The sequence below is a fragment of the Nannizzia gypsea genome, genomic scaffold, assembly GCF_000150975.2.
Source record: "Nannizzia gypsea CBS 118893 supercont1.1 genomic scaffold, whole genome shotgun sequence".
NCBI lineage: Eukaryota > Fungi > Ascomycota > Eurotiomycetes > Onygenales > Arthrodermataceae > Nannizzia > Nannizzia gypsea.
In genome coordinates, this window is record NW_003345201.1 from 705775 (window position 1) to 727746 (window position 21972).

The 21972-nt window shown below is 49.9% G+C and overlaps 9 protein-coding genes across 9 annotated transcripts; 3 read left to right on the top strand and 6 right to left on the bottom strand.

Moving 5' to 3' along the window:
• Positions 1 to 495: 495 nt before the first annotated feature.
• Positions 496 to 1583, bottom strand: MGYG_00254 (serpin B6; the record flags this gene model as incomplete). The annotated part of the gene is made up of 2 exons (XM_003176116.1): positions 496 to 538; positions 604 to 1583. 2 exons carry the CDS (start codon positions 1581 to 1583, stop codon positions 496 to 498), a joined length of 1023 nt encoding a protein of 340 aa, XP_003176164.1.
• Positions 1584 to 2074: 491 nt separating this feature from the next.
• On the bottom strand, positions 2075 to 3816 carry MGYG_00255 (hypothetical protein; the record flags this gene model as incomplete). The annotated part of the gene is made up of 3 exons (XM_003176117.1): positions 2075 to 2226; positions 2304 to 3247; positions 3320 to 3816. 3 exons carry the CDS (start codon positions 3814 to 3816, stop codon positions 2075 to 2077), a joined length of 1593 nt encoding a protein of 530 aa, XP_003176165.1.
• Positions 3817 to 4977: 1161 nt separating this feature from the next.
• MGYG_00256 (hypothetical protein) lies at positions 4978 to 5814 on the top strand (the record flags this gene model as incomplete). Its single annotated transcript, XM_003176118.1, has 1 exon — positions 4978 to 5814. One exon carries the CDS (start codon positions 4978 to 4980, stop codon positions 5812 to 5814), a length of 837 nt encoding a protein of 278 aa, XP_003176166.1.
• A 298-nt stretch (positions 5815 to 6112) lies between these two features.
• Positions 6113 to 9576, bottom strand: MGYG_00257 (hypothetical protein; the record flags this gene model as incomplete). The annotated part of the gene is made up of 3 exons (XM_003176119.1): positions 6113 to 6830; positions 6895 to 7461; positions 7520 to 9576. The coding sequence occupies 3 exons, from the start codon at positions 9574 to 9576 to the stop codon at positions 6113 to 6115; spliced, it is 3342 nt and encodes a 1113-aa protein (XP_003176167.1).
• A 1129-nt stretch (positions 9577 to 10705) lies between these two features.
• MGYG_00258 (glycosyl hydrolase) lies at positions 10706 to 13201 on the top strand (the record flags this gene model as incomplete). The annotated part of the gene is made up of 3 exons (XM_003176120.1): positions 10706 to 11817; positions 11870 to 12544; positions 12598 to 13201. The coding sequence occupies 3 exons, from the start codon at positions 10706 to 10708 to the stop codon at positions 13199 to 13201; spliced, it is 2391 nt and encodes a 796-aa protein (XP_003176168.1).
• A 261-nt stretch (positions 13202 to 13462) lies between these two features.
• On the bottom strand, positions 13463 to 14995 carry MGYG_00259 (2-methylcitrate synthase; the record flags this gene model as incomplete). The annotated part of the gene is made up of 3 exons (XM_003176121.1): positions 13463 to 13678; positions 13740 to 14885; positions 14948 to 14995. 3 exons carry the CDS (start codon positions 14993 to 14995, stop codon positions 13463 to 13465), a joined length of 1410 nt encoding a protein of 469 aa, XP_003176169.1.
• A 308-nt stretch (positions 14996 to 15303) lies between these two features.
• MGYG_00260 (mitochondrial 2-methylisocitrate lyase) lies at positions 15304 to 17350 on the top strand (the record flags this gene model as incomplete). Its single annotated transcript, XM_003176122.1, has 5 exons — positions 15304 to 15706; positions 15771 to 16059; positions 16119 to 16531; positions 16598 to 17021; positions 17086 to 17350. The coding sequence occupies 5 exons, from the start codon at positions 15304 to 15306 to the stop codon at positions 17348 to 17350; spliced, it is 1794 nt and encodes a 597-aa protein (XP_003176170.1).
• A 254-nt stretch (positions 17351 to 17604) lies between these two features.
• On the bottom strand, positions 17605 to 19596 carry MGYG_00261 (fatty acid transporter; the record flags this gene model as incomplete). The annotated part of the gene is made up of 3 exons (XM_003176123.1): positions 17605 to 19355; positions 19414 to 19527; positions 19584 to 19596. The coding sequence occupies 3 exons, from the start codon at positions 19594 to 19596 to the stop codon at positions 17605 to 17607; spliced, it is 1878 nt and encodes a 625-aa protein (XP_003176171.1).
• Positions 19597 to 20151: 555 nt separating this feature from the next.
• Positions 20152 to 21942, bottom strand: MGYG_00262 (2-methylcitrate dehydratase; the record flags this gene model as incomplete). The annotated part of the gene is made up of 3 exons (XM_003176124.1): positions 20152 to 20750; positions 20819 to 21596; positions 21677 to 21942. Coding segments are annotated over 3 exons (1643 nt in total), but the record flags the coding sequence as incomplete, so codon positions are not given.
• Between the last annotated feature and the right edge of the window lie 30 nt (positions 21943 to 21972).

Consider the following 21972-nt stretch of genomic DNA (forward strand, 5'->3'; position numbering starts at 1 on the left):
AATTGTATGGAGAAATTTGAGCGCTGGATGCGACGTACCATTGGCTTTTCAGCCTCAAAAAGTCTGTTATGTAAATGTAGAGTTTAACTTCAATAGCCAAGAACTAATATGAGCATGTTATATCAATGGTTAAATCAGATGTAGCAGCGGCTATAGAGACCTTAATTAGCGAGGTTCCATAGCGTCTATTAGCCAATCAAAAGGCATGGCGCTTCCTTTTAGTTAATTCTCCCACGGATTTCGTTTCATTATTTTGCGCAAACCTCTTCGACTCAACATCTCGATTTCAGCATTCTGAGACCTGCAAAAGCACAAACCCCATTCCTATGCAAAGGCTTGCTTCAATTTTAATGGGCTACTTTGTATAATGACTATTGCTTATGCAGCTTGAATCTTTGTCTAATAATGCAAAGCTTTAGAGCATGGTGAGCTTTCATGGCAAAGCGAGGACAGAGATAAGGTAACATACATGCACGTTAAACGAGCCGTTAAGGCTTAGGGGAGAACACGCCCAGGAACAATACACAATGCATCGTCTCTGACGTGATAGAAAAAACAAACGGCTTATCAAAAATAAGAACATTGGATGGTCCCATCGCACACCTTGTCATCATTACAGCAGTGGAAGCGGCAGCCCGCGTGCCCTGTTCATCAACTGAGACAGCCGTGTTATGGAGAACACTACTGACAATGTTCCCTCCTTCTCCCATCTTGGGGAAGTCGCTGGGGATATGGAGCCCAATTTCCTCAAAAAGTGGAAAGATATCCGTGCTATAGGACATATCCATCTTTGGGAACCCGAATCTATCGATCTTCTCCTGGCGGAACGAGTTCTGTTCTTGAATAGAAGGGAGACAGGACATGACTTCTTGCACTGACACACCGTCACGCGGTAGGTAAGCCGTGAACGAAGTTAATGCAGAAACATTCTTAGCTTCATATGGTAGCTTGACTGCCCTGTACTTCGATGTATTGTGTACGTATATGTCTTCCTTGAAACGAAACATCATGTCAACGCGACGAATATCTGAATCTGTGACCTTGAATTGGAAGTCCGAAGCTGTGTTTTTCGGATCGAACTTTTCCTTCCAGATGCCTTTGAATGCTAATGCATTGATGAGCACCAGGTGAGATCGAGCAAGACTGTCATTGCTAATCATATTATTGATCATGCCCATAGTGTTGTCTGATATCCAGCCGTTTATAGCATCTCGCCCATCAACCAGACGTGGGAATTCCATATTCGTGCAGACTTCAAACCGCTCAAGGAAGTTGGTATACTCATCGTGTAGTACAGTCCCCTTTTCCGCAAATATCGCATTTGCCGCAGCCGTAGTGTCGTTGCAGTGCTTGAGGTGGTGATGCACAGCGTCTAGTTCTTCTGGCTTATCCCCAAAACCCATCGACTGGCACATCTTCTGTGCCTCTGACGGAATGGCAGCACCGGCCAGCATGGCCATCGCGATGCCTATGGATGCAGGGGAGAGAGCTATTCCTCCGTCTGGAATCTCCTTGCCGCATAGCTGTTGCAGTAATTTCAGCCCAACGAAGCTAACGCTGGAAAAAGCAGAAGGTGCAGTCATGGTAACTAATAGTTTTAGAGGGTAAACGAAACAGGCTGTCCAGTTACTGACGGCAAAAGTAGAAAAACAGCTGCTTGTTGATGGTCTAAAGTTGGTAGAAGTTGATGGCTGCGAAGTAACAAGTTTTATAACGTTTGTTTGTGTTTACTTTCCTTGCTCAGCCTTGGGTGAACATGTGAAGAAGCAGCGATGGCTTCGCTTCTAGCAACGCCAATGACGACGGAGTGTCTCACAAACTCGGGAGAAGAGCCACCAGACGGAAAAGTACAAGATTATATAGACGAGCTCGCTTCTCAGTTGCGAGTTACAAGCTGCGGCTGCATCGACCTCTGTCTTAGTCGCTAAAAAGCTATGATTTTAGCAGCCCTTATTGGTCTCCGTGACGTGGTCATTCGTATGGTTACGTGCATATATGTTCGAGATCAGGTAAAATTTACGTATAATTTTATATATATATATGTACTTTAAAAGGTATATACTGTCGCCGATGGCTAATTTTGTACAACACTGCCTCGTCGATGGAGGACTTCTGCGTCTTCGTGGCGGGCGGTTTGTCCACGGTACTCTCGTTTACCTCGAAGGAACCAATCGGCGATGATGATGACAACAACGACAAAGTAGACGAGAGAGACATAGTTCATAGCTATTAACAGTTAGGTCATTAGTTAGAATAGCCTGTAATGAAACGTGGTTGGACAGGGGGCTAAACTGTAGACTTACTTCCGGCAGTGACGGGATAGACTGAAGGGAACGAATACATAATAATCGTAAATAGTGTCCAACAGAGCAGGATTATATTGGCCGCAAGACCGACCTTGCCCAGCCAGAACGGTCCGTGCTGGATGTTGTTTCGTCCCTTAATAAGGAGGCAGACAACCGGAATGACGTAGGACACGTACAACAGCACGATGCAAGCAGTGACCATGCTGTTGAACGCTGTTGAGGAACCAAGGAATAAGAGCCCCAAAAGACCGACAATAGTGCAACTGAACGCATGAGCCGCCAGGGGCACATCGAGTTTGCGGTTGATCTTGTTCAGACCCAAGGTGGTGTGGAAAGGGAGACCGCGATCGCGGGCAAAGGACCAACATAGGCGAGACTGCCATGTATGAGAAGCGATCTGACAACCAATTCCAGTGGCCAGGACGAGAGATTCAAGGACAATAGCGCCAGATTTGCTGCCGAGGGCCTGGAAGTACAGTTCGAGGATGGGGACACCGGTCGGTGAGTTGACTATGGTGTTGAAGTCGTTCAAGCTAAAGAACATGGAGATCACATAGAACCAAGCAGTGACGAAGCCAATGGCGACTGTGCCCATTATGGCAATGGGGATAGATCGTTCGGGTGCTGCGACCTCCTCGGCCATATGCGTTGCTGCGTCGAGACAGGCAAAAACCCAGTTGGTATTGATCAAACCAACCAGGTAAGCGATTCCATCCTGCTTCCAACCTGTGGAATTGATGAATGTTGCAAAGACAAACTTGGCTGACTGGTGGGTGGGTGCCTTTGCCGGGACAGTGATGAGGATCGTGATAAAGGAGATTAGGGAGGTGTAGAGTGTAACGGTTGCGATCTTGGGGAGAAGCCTTCCCACGCAGTTGAACAGAAATGCGAACCCGTTTATCACCTGGTAAGCAACGACGGTATGCCATGGCTTGGGGACGCTATTCGCATGGTGACTAGTCAGCCTCCCTATTGTTATACACGATCGGATTTAATACATTCGGGTTTCTTACAAGTCAGGATGGCCCATCTGCCACATTCCAACCGCGGCCGCACCGAGTCCCAGGGCAACACTGGCAGATGTGAAGATGCTCCCAGCCCAAGCAAACCAGCCGGTTAGGTAAGAGGCGAAGTTGGCATACTTTTTGGGAGCCAGTTCATTTGCCCAGAAGTACTGTCCTCCAGCATTGGGCATGGCGCTCGCGAGTTCGGACAGGGTGATGCCAACACAGGTCGAGATGAATGCGATCCATGGTATACCATAGATGGTCAACACCGCGCCGCCTGAGTTGATACCCGTAACCAGGGAGGCGGAGATACCAAACCACGAATTGGTAAGGGAGAAACCAACAGCGAGCAGTGATAGCACCGAGAACTTGCGGGTCATGTCCTGGGTGTACCCCATGGCCGCCAGCTTGGCCGCATCGCTATCAATCGATCCCTTTTCATCTCCAGAGGTTGGAGGAGAGGGATACCTCTCCGCCTTGGGGCCGATGCTCTCGTGGTCCATCTTGATCAATGAGGATTTAGTTATCCCAAGAGCTAACTAGTAATTCTAGTAGTTACTGGTGATATCTGAACGGCAAGTGGGCAAAGGGCGCTGGCAGGACAAGCTATCGATAGCTCGAAAAGGAAATCGGTCTTGTGTTGGTTGTCGCATATGGGATTTCGCTGGGATTTCACTGGCAGCGGGTCGAATGCACTGGATAGACGCAGCTATAGTCCATCTACAGCTTGTCGATAATGATATGGGCAGTCGCTTATGGGTGGTACACGGTGCTACGCATTCAGGACGGGCGATGCATACATTAACAGCCTCTTCGTCCAGGGAGGATGAAGACGATGCAGATGTTGATATAAGGAGGAATCAAATCAAATCGAAATGGAAAAAAAGACACCAGAAACAATCCACTCTCCGGTGTGGAGAATTCCAGAGAATTTTCACTTCCCGTCGGGTCGATATTTTTAGTTGATACGAGCGACTTTCACAAGCTTGGAGGAGTTATCAAATGTTTGAGATCGCCTCTCAAGCTTATATGCCGTTTCGTCTTCTCCTCTAGAGAATTTATGGAGGCTTAGGATGAATTCTCTGTGGGAAGATAACGCAGCGGTACAACTCTGGAGGGATCAGCGGAATAAAACCAACCATGCCCATCCCTAGTCAAATGGTATGAACGCCCGAGGTGGCCAGCAGAGTTTTAACGGAGGAGCGCCATGATGTCATATTCCGCTAGTGTTACATCCGCCCAGACAGACTCGGAGATGAGCGATGGCGATGGGGTTGGCAAAGGGCAGCTGGAGTTGAAGTTGACGATGGATGCCGGCGGTGTTGATAGCGACGTTGATACGAGTAACTAACCACCTGGGTACGGAGTAGTTAACTGGGTGGTTGGTTACTTTTCGGTCTCGTTGCTATTGAGACAAAGTCGTAAATAGCCGTAAATGCTCATCAAGCCAAATCAAGCCGTAACTAGCTCTGTATGAGTCTTCATGAGTCTTTCTCGCTCATGCAGCTCCTTCGTGGGGTAACTAGTTAACTACGGAGTAGTTAGAAATGGCATATAAAAATACCCCATAAGACTGCACCGGGAGCCTGGAGATGCAACAATAATTGATACCCCAGAATAAAGAGCAGTTATACTCCGTACGATACTCTTGAACTGCTTCCACCATGACTTCTTCATCCGCACCCGAGTCGATTTTGACGTTTTATGATATCGCACTTGCACCGCCAGTGATAGAAAACGCAGCCTCTCCCAACCCTTGGAAGTCTAGATACGCCCTCAACTTCAAGAAAATCCCTTATAAGACAACTTGGGTCCCCCTACCTGATGTCAGCGCCGTTAGAGCCCCTCTTAACATCCCAGCCTCGCGCACATTCGCCGATGGATCCCCATATCACACACTCCCTATGCTCTCTGACCCAGCGACTGGCCAAATAGTAGGAGATTCTTTTGAGATCGCCGTGTATCTTCAGCGCCAGTACCCGTCATCAGGAGGGGACCTGTTCCCAAAGCAAGATCTGTCTTTCGCCTACAAGGAGGGCCCAGTTTTGTTTGCGCCCATCGCGGAGTCGAAGGTGGATGAGACCATGCAGGCATATGTCAAATTTAACACCAACGTTGACGCTGCATTTACCGCACATGTACCACTCATGGTACACGGATTACCTTTTGATCCAGCCACAGCCGATCAGTCAAAGGCCGAGTTCTCACGGAGAGCAGGGATCCCATGGGAGGACTTGTCGGTTAAGGGGGACAAGAAAGACGAGATGCTCAAGTCGTATGAGCAGGCCCTCACTGGACTGGCAGAGATGTACAGAAGAGACACCACCGGACCGTTTCTGCTGGGAAATAGGCCATCTTATGCAGATTTCATCGTTGGAGGATGGTTGAGAATGAGCCGAGCGACGCTGCCTAGGATAGAGTGGGAGGCTTTGGAGAACTGGCACGACGGCATCTTCGGGCAGCTGCACCAGGCGCTCAAGGCATACGCACAGATAGACTAGACATGACATTTGTATTCAAGAAGAAAAGTTCAATCCAATTTTAGACCTCTATCAAGAAAAAATGGAAAGGCAAAGGAAATCCAAAACAACGCCGATAACCCCTATGATCTATCTAATTAGTGCCGGTCTCTGTGTCTATTGAAAGGAGTGCCCGGTCGTGTATAACAGAGCGAAATGATACCAAACGACTAGGGAGAAAACAGGGCATAAACTCATGAGCTATCCGAACTGCAAACATAAACATTAGGTACTTTTGATCAATAGTATATAAAAAAAAAATTCATGAAACGATGCCGAGCTACTGCTCATCATCGGTATCGGGTGGGTGAGGAGTGCCGGCAGGGCTGTTAAGCCACTCGATGTGTCGTAACCTGCGACGGACTTCACGCTCCTTGAGCTGAGCTCTGGTCATCTTCTTCTTCTTCTTAGCCTTGAACTTGAGCTCGCCTCCATCTTCGGCACCGGAGTTCACGGCAGAAGGGGCTGCACTGGACACTACGCTGCTGGCCACAGTGCTGGGATTGCGTGACTGGTCTTCAAACCGATCAAGGGCCACGGCGGTAGTGCCGCCATGAGTCATCCGACCGTTTTCAACATACCATCTCTCAGGGCAGAGGGCGCCAACGAATTCATCGTTGTGAGAAATCATGACCACGCCGCCCTTGAATTCGCGGATGGCGACAGCAAGGCCGCCCAAAAAGTCACGGTCCAAAAAGTTAGTAGGTTCGTCCAGCACGAGCAAATGAGGATTGTTCCACATGGCTCCCGCCAGGACAACCTTAACCTTCTGCCCACCAGAAAGACCGCCAATCTCGTTGTGGTTGGCTATCTCAGGGTCAAGACCGATATCTTCGAAGTGCTTGGAAATAACCTTAGGCTCGAGAACTCGGTATCCAAGACCTTCGCGAGACGCTTCATGATCGTCGAATTCTTGGACGAGCTTTTGGAATCCGAGTTGTAGAAGAGTTTCACGCGAGATCTGAGTGTTGTGCTTGGGAAGCATGTTCTTCCATTTACTAGGTTCTTGTTAGCGCCTATCAGGTCTTGGGATGCGTTGAAAGGTTGGGGATGCGTGCTTACACTTCATATTGGAAAGTCTTCTTGTACTTTTGTCTTCCCATCAAAGCTTCAATGTTGCGTGGACCCTTTCCGTCACCGATGTCAACAGGCTTGGCCATCTGGATCTTATCCTCCTCAGTGAGAATACGGGTTTGTTTCATAAGGACTTCACGGTCATCTCCGTTTGCATATCTCCATTGGAGGTATTGGTTGGGAGTCTTCTCCATATGCATTTCCACGTGCTCCAATGCGTGCTGCTTGATATAACCAATTCGAAGGTTGGGGTGCTTCTCAACTTTTCCAGTCTGTGGAATTGTTTCACCAGTGAGGAGTTTCATCAAAGTAGACTTTCCCGCTCCGTTACCACCAATGATAGCAACACGAGATGACAGAGTAAGAGCACAGCTTGCATCGACCAATGATGGTTTGCTACTACCCGGGTAAGTGTAGGAACAGTTGGTCATGCGTAGGATAATGCGAGTCGAGGATTTGACCCCAGACAATATACCAGGAGGTGGGAATTTGAAATTTGCGTTGGCAGAGGATAAAGTATAGTAACTCTTTGCTTCTGGCTTAACTTTGACAAAGCTATGGTTAATTTTGTTAGCATATTGGCTAAATTTTTTATGGTTCAAAGACGACTTACTCTGCAAGGTTTCCCTTGTAGTGAACAAGCTTCTTCTGCTCATAATGGTATATATCTGTGCAGACCTCATCGAGGAATCCGGAGTCGTGGCTGACAATCAAACTAGTAACTTCTGTGTGTTTCTTCAGGTATTCCTGCAACCATTTCACATTGTGGACATCCAGATGATTGGTAGGTTCGTCAAGGAGGAGCACATCAGCTCCCATAACCATGGCTCTGGCAAGAGCAAGTTTCATCTTCCAGCCACCAGATAGAGACCCAACAGGTTGTTGCTGTCTTCCCTCTGGGCCAGGAGTGAAACCGACCTCGTTAAGGGCAGCGGAGATCTTCTCTTCACCGGCAGCAGCCATCTCCGGATCCTTCGTGACAAATTCCAAGACACTCAATTCTGCGTCCTCTCCTTGATTATGTTCGACAAAGCAAGTCTTCAAAACATCCTGGGGTGGGAAGCCTTCGAGTTTGCCATTGGCGATACTGCGCATGAGAGTAGACTTTCCAACACCATTCCGGCCACATAGACCATACCTATGGCCCTTGAGTAGTCTTAGATTGGCATGTGAGAGGAGGAGTCGGCCTCCGTAACCAAGGGAGAAGTTGGCATTAACAATTTCGATCTCCCCATCGTCCTCCTTAACGGGAACACCAAATCTGCGCTCATCTTCTGCAACGAAATGAGCTTTAACAGCAGCAGCAATCTCATCATGTCTTCCATCGGGAACAAAGGATTGAAGGTATGGACCAACACACACGGGGATACGCTCAAGGAGTCGTGAGTTGGCGTCATCTCGGATCATATTGGCAATATAATTCCTGCTGGTTTCCCAGAAACGTTTCTCATCGGTACCACTGAAGTTGGAGTATGGTTTCATTTGCTCCTCAAGAACGGCCTCCACCTGCTCTGTAGTGGCGCGTGAATCGGTGGTGCCAGCTTCATCATCACCCATGGCCTTATCGATAACGTTCATGGCTCTAGTGGCCAGCTCTCGGACTTCTGGAAGGGAAGCACCATCCTTGACACGCTGAACACCAGGTTTCAACTTAGGCAAAAAAGTTCTGGCTTCGACGGGGTCGTGGACAAGTCGGGTAAGATTCTCAACAACGACGACAGTTTGGCGGAGGACTTCTTGAGTGGTAGTTGGAGTATTGAGAGATCGCTCAAGGAGAGGAGTAAGCAATGCAAGAACTGGGGATGTCACAATGGCGACAAAGGTTGTTTGCGAGAGCGCATGGATAGCCTTCTGGAGGGTTTCGGTTGAGGGTTTCTCCATGGTTTTGAGGAGCAATGGAATTCGTGTGGCAACATCATCGTTATCAAGGACAGTGGACAGAGCAGTCATAGTTTTAACGGCTTGTTTAGCGACTTCTGCTTTCAAGTCATGCATTCCACTCTCAACAATAGGGATAAGGTCTTTCAATTTTTGGCCCAGGGTCAGCCGTAGAAGATCCTTAAGCTCCTCCTTCTCCTTGCTATCCGTTCCAATCTCTGCTCTCTTCGCCACTTTTTCAAGCAACTTGTATGCTCCTACAGTTCCCTGCCATTTTCCAGTGGGCTTGTTAAGGTATCGAGAAAGTGGCTCAACAAGGGCGTGAACCAAAGATTCCTCCTTCAGACATGCAAACAAAGCATCAATGGCATACTGAGCCGCTTCTCGAACCACTGCGCCCTTATCTGCTAGGAGATCCAATGCAAGGTAAAGCAGCCCGCCATCTTCAAGCAGGAAGATAACTTCACTCAGCGGGTTCTTCAAAGGATATTGTTCAAACAAAGCTCCAAGAATTAGCATGGAGCTCTCCCTCCTCGCACCATTTTTCTTATCCGTCGCCGCTTTCTTTATCTCTGGGATGACATTGAATGTGTGGAGGCACCGAACGCTTCCAGTGCTGATGAGGAGATTGGTAAGGCCGTAAGAAGCGTCCAACGCCTGCTGCGAGGTCTGCGCTTCAAATATGGTCCTCAGGAGGTGTGCAACGTCATCTCTGACAGCACCATCAGCAGCTTTCGACGCTACAGGAACGATTCTTTCTGACTGCATGGATGCGGTTTCGAGGAGGGGCATCTTAATACTGAAGCCCAACCTGTCGACGGTGTGGTGGGAGTGGAGAGTGTCGGCGCACAAAACAGTATAGAAATATCACATCCAAGGGAAGACAAGACAGAAAATCGGACTCAACAAGAATATAAACAAAAGGAGAAGCAGAAAACAACGGCCGCTGGCCTCTTGAAACAGCAGAAGAGGATGAAGATAAAAAAATATTTCGATGTTTTCCTTTTCGGGTTTCTATCGAGGGGCGAAAGAGTGCTTAGTCATCATATGAAATTTTCCTTATCGATTAGAGCTGCGATCCTGATTGGGCAAACCTTTTCTTCTATCAAAATCAACGTAAACGACTTCCCGTAACAACGACCGATGTCCGAACTAACCAACTGCCACTGCTCACTAGCATTTGCAATTGATGGACAGAGCTTATCATCTGGGCTTACGAGCTAAATTATGCGGTTTCTCTTTGTGTCAGGACCTGAAAATGGTCAAAGATAGGCGTCTTGCTGATGGTATTGAAGAGCCCTCTTACTCCGTACCTATGTATCAAATGAATGATAACAAGGATAAACAATCCCAGTCAACTGACTCCTAGGAAAGAAGACCGGGCGATTCGGATCCACGTAAAGCCGCACGTTTTCTGACCGTGCTTCCCCGTCGTTATATCTACGCTAATATTGACCAGGGATGCGGCAAAGCTCAGTGTAGACCATAACGATGGAAATTTTCGGGGACAGCTTCCTCAAATTGAACAACTCTCTGCTTTTGAGCCTTCAACATGAATGTTGCTCATAGGGTGGTAAAAACCTCGCTTTTCCTAGCAGTCGATCAATGAGGGGCCTATCAATTAGTTAACTAGCGCGGACGATCGCATGTGCCTCGTCTAAAGATGGCACCAATGGTAAATGATGTTGTGCCACTCCTGCGCGACCTGGCTGGCAATCCCTGTTGAAGGGCTACCAGCCGACTTTCCAACTGCCGCGGAGCACTGTATGCTGTTGCCAGCAGGTTTTTGGACGGGAGACGTACTCCGCATACCCTGAGCTCAGGTGTTGTGAAGGTGCTCATCGTAGCCGAGGTGTCCTTAGAATACAAAACAACGCCTTGACCGCGCTTCTCAGAAGTGACGTAGCCCTAGGAAGAAAAAATGTCTTCTACTGCCTGGTTACGATACCCTTTACTACTCGCATTTGGCATCCTAGTTTCTCAGGCGGCCGCACAAGGCAAAGGTGATGCCCTTAACTATGTCGACCAACTAATTGGCACAGCGAACGGCGGACATGCATTTCCTGGAGCCAGCCTGCCATACGGCATGGCTAAGGCCGTGGCTGATGTTGATGGCAGCGAAAACTACGGCGGCTTTACAATGGAAGGTAGCAATGTCACTGGTTTCTCACACATGCACGACTCTGGAACTGGCGGCAAGCCATCAATGGGGAACTTTCCACTCGTACCGCAGATATGTCAAGATGATGATATAAACAAGTGTAAGTTCTCGAAGGAGGACAGAGCAGTGCATTATCTTGCCGATAGTGTGAAAGCAATGCCTGGGTATTTTGCTGTAAAGCTGGATAATGGCATCGCTGCAGAGATGACAGTCACCGAACATACCGCATTATATCACTTTGATTTCCCTCCGAGTAGTGCCAACGCAAATGGGAGTTTACCGGTGATTCTGGTAGACCTAACCGACATACAAGACTCGAGGCAGAAGGCAGCTATTTCGGTAGACGAGAACACCCTTCGAGTCAAAGCAAATGGGACCTTTCTTCCTAGCTTTGGAATTGGAAGCTATAACTCCTTCGTCTGTGTTGATTTTTCTGGGGCAAAAGCAAAGGATACCGGAATATACATCAGCAATCGGGCAGGAACGCAACCCAAGTCTATATCCGTGGGGCGCGGATTCAATTTGTTCTACGTGAAGGCTGGAACGTATCTCCAGTTCCAGGCCTCGAATAATGGAATGACTCGAGTCAGCGCTCGTGTGGGCCTAAGCTTCATCAACGAGGACCAAGCTTGTAAAAATGCAGAGAAGGAAATTCCAGGGTCTAGTTGGGATTTTGAAAGGGTCCGCACCAATGCCGAAAAGGCATGGAGGGAAAAATTTGACCTTATTTCGGTGAAATCAGGCGGTGTCAGCGATAACTTTCAGCGGACATTTTGGAGTGCGATATATCGTACCATGATCTCACCGCAGGATTACACTGGGGAGAACCCACTCTGGCGCAGCAAAGAGCCATACTTTGATTCTTTTTACTGGTACGCTCAATGATGCGATTTTACAGGTGTGTTTGATTCTAACTGAGCTTAGTCTTTGGGATTCATTTCGCTCGCAGATCCCCTTGCTTGCCATAATTGACCCGAACACCCTGGCAAAAATGATACGCAGCCTCCTTGATACTTACAAGCACCAGGGATGGCTACCGGATTGCCGCATGAGTTTATGCAAAGGGTTTACCCAGAGTGGGTCCAATGCCGATGTTGTCATAGCCGATGCATATGTCAAAAATGTTACCGAAGACATCGACTGGGACCTTGCATACGAAGCTGTTGTCAAAGATGCTGAAGTTGAACCGTCGGACTGGTCTGTCGAAGGGCGAGGGGGGTTAATGAGTTGGAAGGCTGTTGGTTATATCCCCGCACAAGACTATGACTATCTAGGAACCGGAATCACAACACGGAGCATCTCACGAACTGTGGAATATTCGTATAACGATTATTGCATTGGAGTGTTAGGAAAGGAGTTGGGTAAAGAGTATGAAAAATATTTCCAGAGATCTGGAAATTGGCAGAATTTGTTCAAGGCAGATCAGACCTCGTTTATAAACGGGAAGGATACAGGCTTCGTTGGGTTCTTTCAGCCAAGATACCAGAACGGCTCATGGGGTTACCAAGACCCAATACTCTGCAGTAATATTGCAGAATTCTGCTCCCTTACCTCAAACTCGCAGGAGACATACGAGTCAGGCATATGGGAAAATCAATTGTTTGTTTCTCAACCTCAGATTCAACTAAACATCTAGCTAACTTTTTCTATAGTTTCGTCCCTCATGACATGTCAACACTGATCAACCTCCTTGGTGGTCGTGCCAACTTCGTTTCTCGTTTAGACTATCTTCATGAGTCAAATGTGTTAAATATTGGCAACGAACCGTCATTCTTGGCTACATTCTTATATCACTATGCTGGTCGTCCTGCCCTCTCCGCCAAACGCGCACATACCTATATCCCTTCTCGTTTCAATGACACGACCTCCGGTGTTCCTGGAAATGATGACTCAGGCGCGATGGGCAGTTTCACTGTCTTTGCAATGATGGGCTTGTTCCCGAATCCAGGACAAAACGTATACTTTATTATGCCACCCTTTTTCGAAGCCGTCAGTATCAAACACCCGGTAACAGGGAATACTGCAACGGTAAGAAATGTCAATTTCGACAATGGGTACGAGAATGTGTATATTCAACGGGCAACGCTGGATGGAGAGGAGTATACGCGGAATTGGATTGGACATGAATTCTTCCTAAACGGCGGAACACTTGAGCTTACGCTTGGAAAGGAAGAGAGTTCTTGGGGAACGGGACAGAATGATGTTCCACCCAGCCTTGGAACAGGAGTCAAGAGCGATGGACTTCGGTTTACGTAGGTGATAGAATATGTGTTCAAGATGAAATGACTTGATATTCTACACAGACAATATCGTATAACTCGAGAGGTAGCAATCAATCAACACACAGGTAGAGAGCAACGTTTCCTAGCCGTTTAGTTATACAATGTTCTCTGACAAAAAAGTAAATCACTATACATCTATCTATTGGTCGTTAATCTGTTGGTTCATTCTCTTGAATGGCACCTTTTTCGTATCTTTTAGTTAGGGTTGTGGGTGGTATAAAAGTTGAGTGAACATCTAGTTCTTGTTAGTCAAGTCCAAGAGACCCTGGAGGTTGATACTCTTTGGTCGCTCGATGGGGAGACCAAGGGCACGGCTCCAGATAAGCTGGGCGAGTGGGCCGAGAGCACGGCTGACACCGAAGGTGACGGTGTAGTAGAGTGGCTCCTGGAAACCGTAGTGATGGAAGAGGACACCGGAGGCAGCGTCGACGTTAGGGTGGGGGTTCTTGGTCTGAAACGTTGTTAGTACATTTGAGAGGAAAAAGAGAGCGGAGTCAACGGGTAGTGTTTACCTTGCCGTGCTCAGTAAGAACGCCAGGGGCAATCTCGGAGTTCTTCTTAACGAGTCTGAAGACGGGGTTCTCCATGATCTCTGGGCGAGTGCTGGCAAAGTCCATGAGAGCCTCGAAACGAGGGTCGGGCTTTCGGAGAACACCGTGACCATATCCAGGAACGACCTGGCCGGACTTGAGGGTGGACCAGAGGTAGTCCTTGACATCCTGGTCGGTGAAGTTGTCACCGATCTTGGCCTTCATGTTCATGATCCATCGGAGCACCTCCTGGGCAGCGAGGCCGTGAAGAGGGCCTGCAAGACCGAGAAGACCAGCGCTGTAGCTGAGGAAAGGATCGCTGAGAGCAGATCCAACCAGGTGAGTGGCGTGGGCAGAGACATTGCCTCCCTCGTGGTCACCGTGAAGAGCGAGGTAGAGACGGAGGACGTCGTGGAAGCTGTCGTGCTCCTTGCCGCCCTTGCCAAGCAGGGCAGCGAAGTTGTATGCCCAGTCCATGTCAACATCGAGTTTCTGGGCACCGACAGCATCAACCTCATTGGGGCGGAAGACCAAGGCAGCGATACGTGGGATCTTGGCAAGGAGAGCAATGCTGTCATCGAAAGTTGGCTCCCAGTAGTCGGCCTTGTTGATGCCATCGGCATAGGCCTTAGCAAACTTGGACTCGGTGTTCAAGGCGGCAACAGCAACAGACAACTGGGTCATTGGGTGCATATCCTTGGGGAACGACTTGACGAGGTCGAGGATGTGCTTTGGGAGGTGCGACTTCTCAGCCAGCTCGCGGGAAAAGGCGCGGACCTGAGCGGTGGAGGGAACCTGGCCAGTCAAGAGGAGCCAGAACATAGCCTCTGGCAGCATCTCGGTACCAGTGGTGCCCTTAGGGAGCTCCTTTTGGCAGTCCTTGATGGTCTTGCCGTGGAAGCGGATGCCCTCGTTGGCGTCGAGAACAGAGCCCTCCCAGACCATGGCCTTGAGGCCTCTCATACCGCCAATTGTGTTGGCAACAGTGACCTGGCCGATGTTCTCGTCGGCACGGGCCTTGACCTGCTTGAGAAGCTCTCGCTTGGCTGGGATAGCATCCTTGAAGACGGACTTGAGGTCTGGTTCAGCGGTGGCATAGGACCGGGTGCCCAGCTGACGGGAGGACTTCTGTACCCAGCAGTTAGTAAATAGCCGCCCTTCCTTCCCCCCGAGCAACCGCAACAACCTACCTGGGCAGCCCTAAGCGCCTGTCTCGTAGCTCTCGCAGTAAAAGCCATTGTATCTCTCGATCGTACGGTTAGTTCGATGTTTTGATCCTGAGTCTGCGGCGGTCGTCGTTGTTGCGGCGAGAAAGAGTCGGGAGTTGCTCTTTATAGGTTGAGTTTAAGCTCGCGCACGGCTCGGTTTTCCGCGGTAAACTTTGGTCGGCTGCCTCGGCTGGATTTTCACGTCGGCCTCGAGCGCCGAAGATATCAACACGAACGAAGATATCAAAGCAAGCAGACAAGACGAGGACGGCGACGATAAAGAAGAAGAAAAGGAAAACAAGGGATAAACAGAAGAGAAAAGAAGTGGAAGAAACAGGATGCTTCGCTCAGTGTCACGCCAGCTGCCGCGAGCTCTCCGCAAGCCGACACCCGCATTCCCCACGATTCGCTTCCTCTCCAGCACTAGCCTACGCATGGCCGCCAATCTCCCCCCCGTACGCCCTCCTGTCTCGTCGGCGCTTCCAGCAGATTCATACCAACTCCTATCGACTGCTGAGAAGGCCGGTGTGGCCGAAGATGCCTTGTTCGAGGAGCAGATCAAGGCCGTAAACGAGTGGTGGGCCTCCGCCAGATATGAGGGCATCAAGAGACCATACTCCGCCGAGGCGGTGGTGAGCAAGCGAGGTGCCTTGCAGCAGACATATCCCAGCTCGTTAATGGCAAGAAAGCTGTTCAATTTGCTGAACGAACGAGCCGCAGAGGGCAAACCAGTCCACACCCGTCAGTAACATCTCTCTCAGATTTGATTATAAATGCACTTCGGCTAATACGATATTGGTTATAGTGGGAGCAATTGACCCTGTACAGATGACCCAGCAGGCGCCAAACCAGGAGGTGCTTTATATATCAGGATGGGCGTGCTCATCTCTTCTTACCTCCACGAACGAAGTCTCGCCGGACTTTGGAGACTACCCATACAACACCGTGCCAAATCAGGTACAACGCCTGTTCAAGGCCCAGAACATGCATGACAGGAAGCATTGGGATGCAAGGCGGAAGTTGTCGCCGGAAGAGCGCAAGAACACTCCTTATATTGACTACATGCGCCCTATTATTGCAGACGGTGATACCGGGTAAGCAGATTTTCCTTGGGCTGGAGAGATAGAGGTTTTATGTGCTTACGAAACACTAGACACGGCGGCCTCACAGCAGTTATGAAGCTAGCCAAATTGTTTGCCGAGAACGGTGCTGCAGCCGTACACTTTGAGGATCAATTGCATGGCGGCAAGAAGTGTGGCCATCTTGCCGGCAAGGTTCTCGTACCCATTGCCGAACATATCAACAGATTGGTTGCGGCCCGCTTCCAATGGGATATCATGGGCACTGAGAACCTTCTTATCGCGCGAACAGATTCCGAGAGTGGCAAGCTACTCAGTAGTACCATCGACGTTCGAGATCACGAGTTCATCCTGGGTGTGACGGAGGAGGGTGATCCTTTAGCTGAGACTTTGCAGAAGATGGAGCTGGAAGGCGCTTCCGGCGCAGAAATTGATGTCTTCGAAGCCCAATGGGTTAAGAAGCATAAACTCGTTACATTCGACGAAGGTAAACCCGCCCTATTTTTTTTACCTACCTGTGTCTCTTACATTTACCGTTACTAACATTACCCAGCCGTGGACAATCACCTTGCTGCCGAAGGCGCCTCCGAGTCCGTTAGAAATGAATACAAATCACACGTTCAGCAGAACCGTGATCTCTCAATCTCTGCTCGCCGTGAATTGGCCGCCAAATACACTAAGAACCCCGTCTTCTGGTCCTGGGACATCCCACGCACCCGTGAGGGCTTCTACCATTACCGTGCTGGCAATGAAGCAGCAACCAAGCGTGCTATTGCATTTGCTCCCTATGCAGACCTCTTGTGGGTTGAGACTGGAGACCCCAACGTCAGCAAGGCGGCAGACTTTGCTGGCAAGATCCGCAAGCAATTCCCCGGCAAGAAGCTGGTGTACAATTTGAGCCCCTCGTTCAACTGGATGGGACAAGGATTCACCGAGAAGACCCTCAAGTCATTTATTTGGGATTTGGCAGAGCATGGGTAAGTCATTTTTTTATTCGGTTTCTTGGTGACGTTCCTGTAGCTAACTGGGGTAACTTTCCAGGTTCATTCTACAACTCATCTCTCTTGCTGGTCTGCACTACAATGCCACGATGGCCACCGAGCTTTCTCGTGGGTTCAAGGAAGACGGCATGCTGTCTTACGTCAACCTGGTACAGAAACGTGAAAAGGAGATAGGCGTTGATGTTCTCACACATCAGAAATGGAGCGGTGCACCGTATGTTGACGGTATTGTGGGATCTATCCTTAGCGGTAGCAGTTCAAACAAGAGCATGGGTGAAGGAAACACTGAAGACCGTAAGTCATGATCACCCCTATATATTAGTTGCACTACTAATGATTAAACTATAGATTTCTAATTGTGGGTAAGGGATACCTACCTCCCCTATAAACGCCTGTGGACGTCAAGTCTAGTAATGTATACTATAGACAATCCCATAGGGTCTTGCTTGATCGTGTAATTTATGAATGAATATTGGAATATAACAGATCTTATCCACTTGCTGCTACTTCTCCCACACACCAGCGTAAACTACTTCATGACAAGATGCGACTATCTATTTCAAAGCCTTGCACCTCCTCCGACAATCCTCTCCCACTCCTGGTCTTCAAACTCTTCATACGTATTACTCTTTGGTTTAAGCCATAGAATCTTATCCTCCTTTCCACCTTCAGACTTTGTTCCTCTCCTCGATGGGTCAACACCCTCTTCACGTAGTCCAACCTTGTTCTGCTTGTGGTTATGTATGTGTGCAGAGGAGCCTACCAGCCTTATAAAGACTGGCACCGCATACTTGGGTAGTCTCTCGCGAGCATGCTTGAGAAGTGCGTCCCATTTGAAGCTCGCGAGAGCCTGGGGGTCAATTAAAAGGGCAGCACAGCCTGCTCGTCCTTCATGATTTGGTACAGTGACACCGTAGACATTCGCCTCAGAGACTCCAGGAAACTGGCCCAGTACCACGGCTACTTCGGCTGTAGAGACGTTTTCGGACTTCCATCTAAACGTGTCGCCCAGGCGGTCGAGGAAATGCCAGTGTCCGTCGTTGGTCCGTCGCAGCGAATCTCCACATCGATAATACAGATCTCCTTTCTTAAACACATCGCGGGCAAACTTCTTCGATGTAGCAGATGGATTGTCCCAGTAACCCTGGAACGCATTTTCATCAGGGATGGCGACCAGGATCTCCCCTCCGATCTCATAGGGACTGCGAGTAGCAAAGCCAGTTTTGGGATCACGCAGAATATCTCCCGTCACCGGGTCGTTGGCAACAGGCACATAGACATTGTGCAGCAACTTCCGAAGAATAAGACCATGATGGCCGACACAGGCAGCCTGGTACGGTCCACGATCAAAGTTGAACAACGAAAACATACCTTCTGTGCTGCTGAAGAATTCCGCGATGGTCGAGATATTGAAGCGGGTTCTGAACTTCTCCCATACATCGGGCCTCAGGCCGTTACCGTACGCTGTGCGTACGGAATGCGCCTTATCCAGTGGCGAGGGGGGTGCAGCGAGTAGATATCTTGCTATTTCACCTACGTAGACGAAATGCGTGGATTCAGAGTCGATAATGTCATGCCAGAACGAGGAGACGCTGAACCGTTTGCCGAGCGCGACACAGACGCCGCCTACTACGCAGACAATCATATTGATTCCTCCCGTCCCATGGTAAAGAGGCATGCAGTTATACCATCTATCAGGTCCGCCGGGGGAATCACGCAATGCTCGAGTGCCGAGGATTTGGCTGATGCGCTCTAAGGTAAATGCGCAGGCTTTAGGAAGACCAGTTGTGCCACTGGTATAGAGGAGACATCCTGGGAATGAGGGAGACATATTCCGACGGAGGGAAGCATCTGGTGCAGTTTTCGGTAAAGCATTGATCTGTTTCTTGAATTCGTCATCCAGCAGAATGGGGGTAATGCGAAGCTCTTTCTCGATCTTTGACCGTTCCTCTTCTAACCTAGATTTACAGATAGGATCATTATCAACGATCAACAGGTTGGCTCCGCTGACTTTTACGCAGTGTAGCAGCGCTCCTCCGGCTAGGTTATAGTTGATGAATGCCGGTGCGGCACCGATTGACCAAAGACCCAGCCAGATAGCAGGGAAGTCTGCGCAGTTTTGCAGGTATGTAGCTACTAGCTGCCCTGGCTGCACGCCCTGGGAGCGAAAGTAGTGCGCATACTGACATGCAACATCATGGAGTTCACGAAAGGTGTAGCATGTCTCTCGTGTCCAGACGGCGCGAACAGAGGGGTATTTCTTCACTGCGTCCTCGAACAGAAACCATGGGCAAATGGTGCCATTCGCAACTATAAACCATCAGCTTGGGTACCAGAGAGAATTCAGATCGAGCAGAGGTATAGGTACCTCTTGCAGCAACCTTTCTCTCGCTTCTCTTCATTGAAATGATAGAGGATATATCAGAAGCCAGCTGGTATTTCCCATTGAGATACGCAAGCGCCGTACCGCCAGCAACAGCAGCTACAGCCAGTTAGCGTATGTCCTGCCTCATATCGTAAAACTAGATGAATACTTACCCGCGAGCGCCATCTTTCGAATTTATCAATATAATGACTGACTCTCTACTCTCAATCGCTAAGTTGTGAAGTGGCCGTTCGACGGACACCCGTCTGACGGGCCAGAGATGTCTCTCATTGTGCTGTACCCCCGGCATCTCGGAATCTCCACCATCCTGCTCCCGAGCCAACGAGCTCCCCTGCTGTACCATGGCTGCTGTGTGTTGCTGGACTGGCTGCAGTTAATAATCCAACCAGCGTTTTCAGGGGTTGTTCAGGGATGATGGAGAAACGAAAAGGCGGAGTAACACAATTATGCAGTGTAGGCGAGAGGAGTTGGACCTCGGCATCTCGGCGGCTAAGCAGACGGCTATTATTCGTCCGCCCCAACGCTCCACTCCAACGCTGCGGAGCGGATACATATGTCAGTCTGCTATTGTACGCTGTACTGTTTATTATGAGTTGGTATTTGGTGATAATTCAGTGACGGAGCAGAGAATAAATGATTAAAGACGTACGAATTTGGTCATTTCCGATCTGGTATTTTTAATCGCTAACAAAAGACTACAATCTATGGTCTATGGGGCAGTTACTCCTTAACATACAAGTCAACATACTTGTCGACATCCATCTCCTCGAGAGTCTTCTGCTCGAGTCCGAGGTCGATGAGCTCCTTGACGCGGGAGGCGTCGAAGTGGCCCTCGAGGTGACGCTTGTACTTAGCGAGGATCTCAGGCTTGGCCTCCTCACGTCTGAGTCTGTGTCCCAGAGGAGCGTCGACGACAACCTCGTCGAGGACGGTACCATCGTTGAGAGTGACGGTGAGGGCATTGGGGATGGTGCGGAGGGCAGGGTCGTGGTAGTCCTTGGTCATCTGGGGGTCCTCGACACAGCGGATGCGGGTGCGGAGAGACTCGACGACGGGGCAAGTGGCGGCCTCGGAACCGTCAGTGTAGTCGCTGGCAACCAGGCGGTTGAAGCGAAGCATGGTGGCAACCATGTACTGGATGCAGTGGTCACGGTCGGCGAAGTTGTCCATGGGCTTGAACTGCTTGTCGATGATACGGACGCAGGCCTCGTGGGTGCGGATGGTGACCTCCTTGATGTCCTCGGCAGACTTGCCCATGGACTTCAGGGTGGCATTGATCTTGGTGGCGGCCTCAATGGCAGTTTGGGAGTGGAACTCAGCTAGTAGGTGTCAATAGTTAGAATAATGCGTTGAGTAGGAAGCTAGGGGGGCTGAGTGGGGATCATACCAGGGTAGGAGACCTTGAAGAGGACATTCTCCATGACGTAGCTGTCGTAGTCACGCTGGAAGGCAAACTTGTTGCCCTTGAAGAGGACGTCGTAGAAACCCCAGACGGGAGCAGAGAGGACGGTGGGAACACCGGGCTCGCCCTTCTGAACCTTGAGAACGAGGTTGACGGCACGCTGGCAGGCGTCACCGGCAGCCCAGGACTTACGGGACATGGTGTTTGGAGAGTGGCGGTAGGTACGGAGAGACTGGCCGTCAACCCAGGCCTGGGTGATGGCGTCGGCGGTCTGGCGCTCAGTCAAGCCCATAAGCTTGCTGACGACGGCAGTGGTAGCGACCTTGACGAGAACAACGTGGTCGAGACCGACCTTGTTGTAGGAGTTCTCAAGGGCGAGAACACCCTGGATCTCATGGGCCTTGATCATGGCCTCGAGGACATCACGGACCTTGAGCACCTTGCCGTTGGCGAGAGAGCCTCCAGCACGGTTGGTTCGCGAGATCCAGTCAGCGACGGCCAGGATACCACCGAGATTGTCGGACGGGTGACCCCATTCGGCAGCGAGCCAGCAGTCATTGTAGTCGAGCCAGCGGATCATGGCGCCAATGTTGAAGGCACCGTTGACCGGGTCGAGCTGGTAGGGAGTTCCTGGGACACGGGTGCCATTGGGGACTGTGGTGCCAGGAACAATTGGGCCGAGCAGCTTGGTGCACTCAGCGAACTTGAGGCCCTCGAGACCGCAGCCAAGGGTATCGAGGAAGACCCAGCGAGCAGTGTCAAACTACTATCATCAGCACGTCCATCTTGCATTTAATTTTCATGGTTAATTTTTTCTGCTACGGCTATGGAGGGGCAACTGACAGCGAGATCCGACTTGATTTCGTGGTTGTGGATGTAGGAAGCCATATCGTTGATCTCAGGGTCGTAGCTGCGAGGCGCCGCCGGGGCGACTGGCGCATTGGAGGAGAGAGCAGCCATGGTCGAGAAGGGGGCAGAAGTGCGTCGTGGTGAGGCCGAAGCTGGGAGACGCAGAGAGCGAAGAGGAAGAGGAAGCGCAGGGCGGGCTCTGAGGGCAAGCGAGCGTGGGGCGCAAGTCAGGCGCCGGAGCGGAGCAGCGGCAGACATCTGCAGAGTTATATAATCAGAAATCAGCCAGG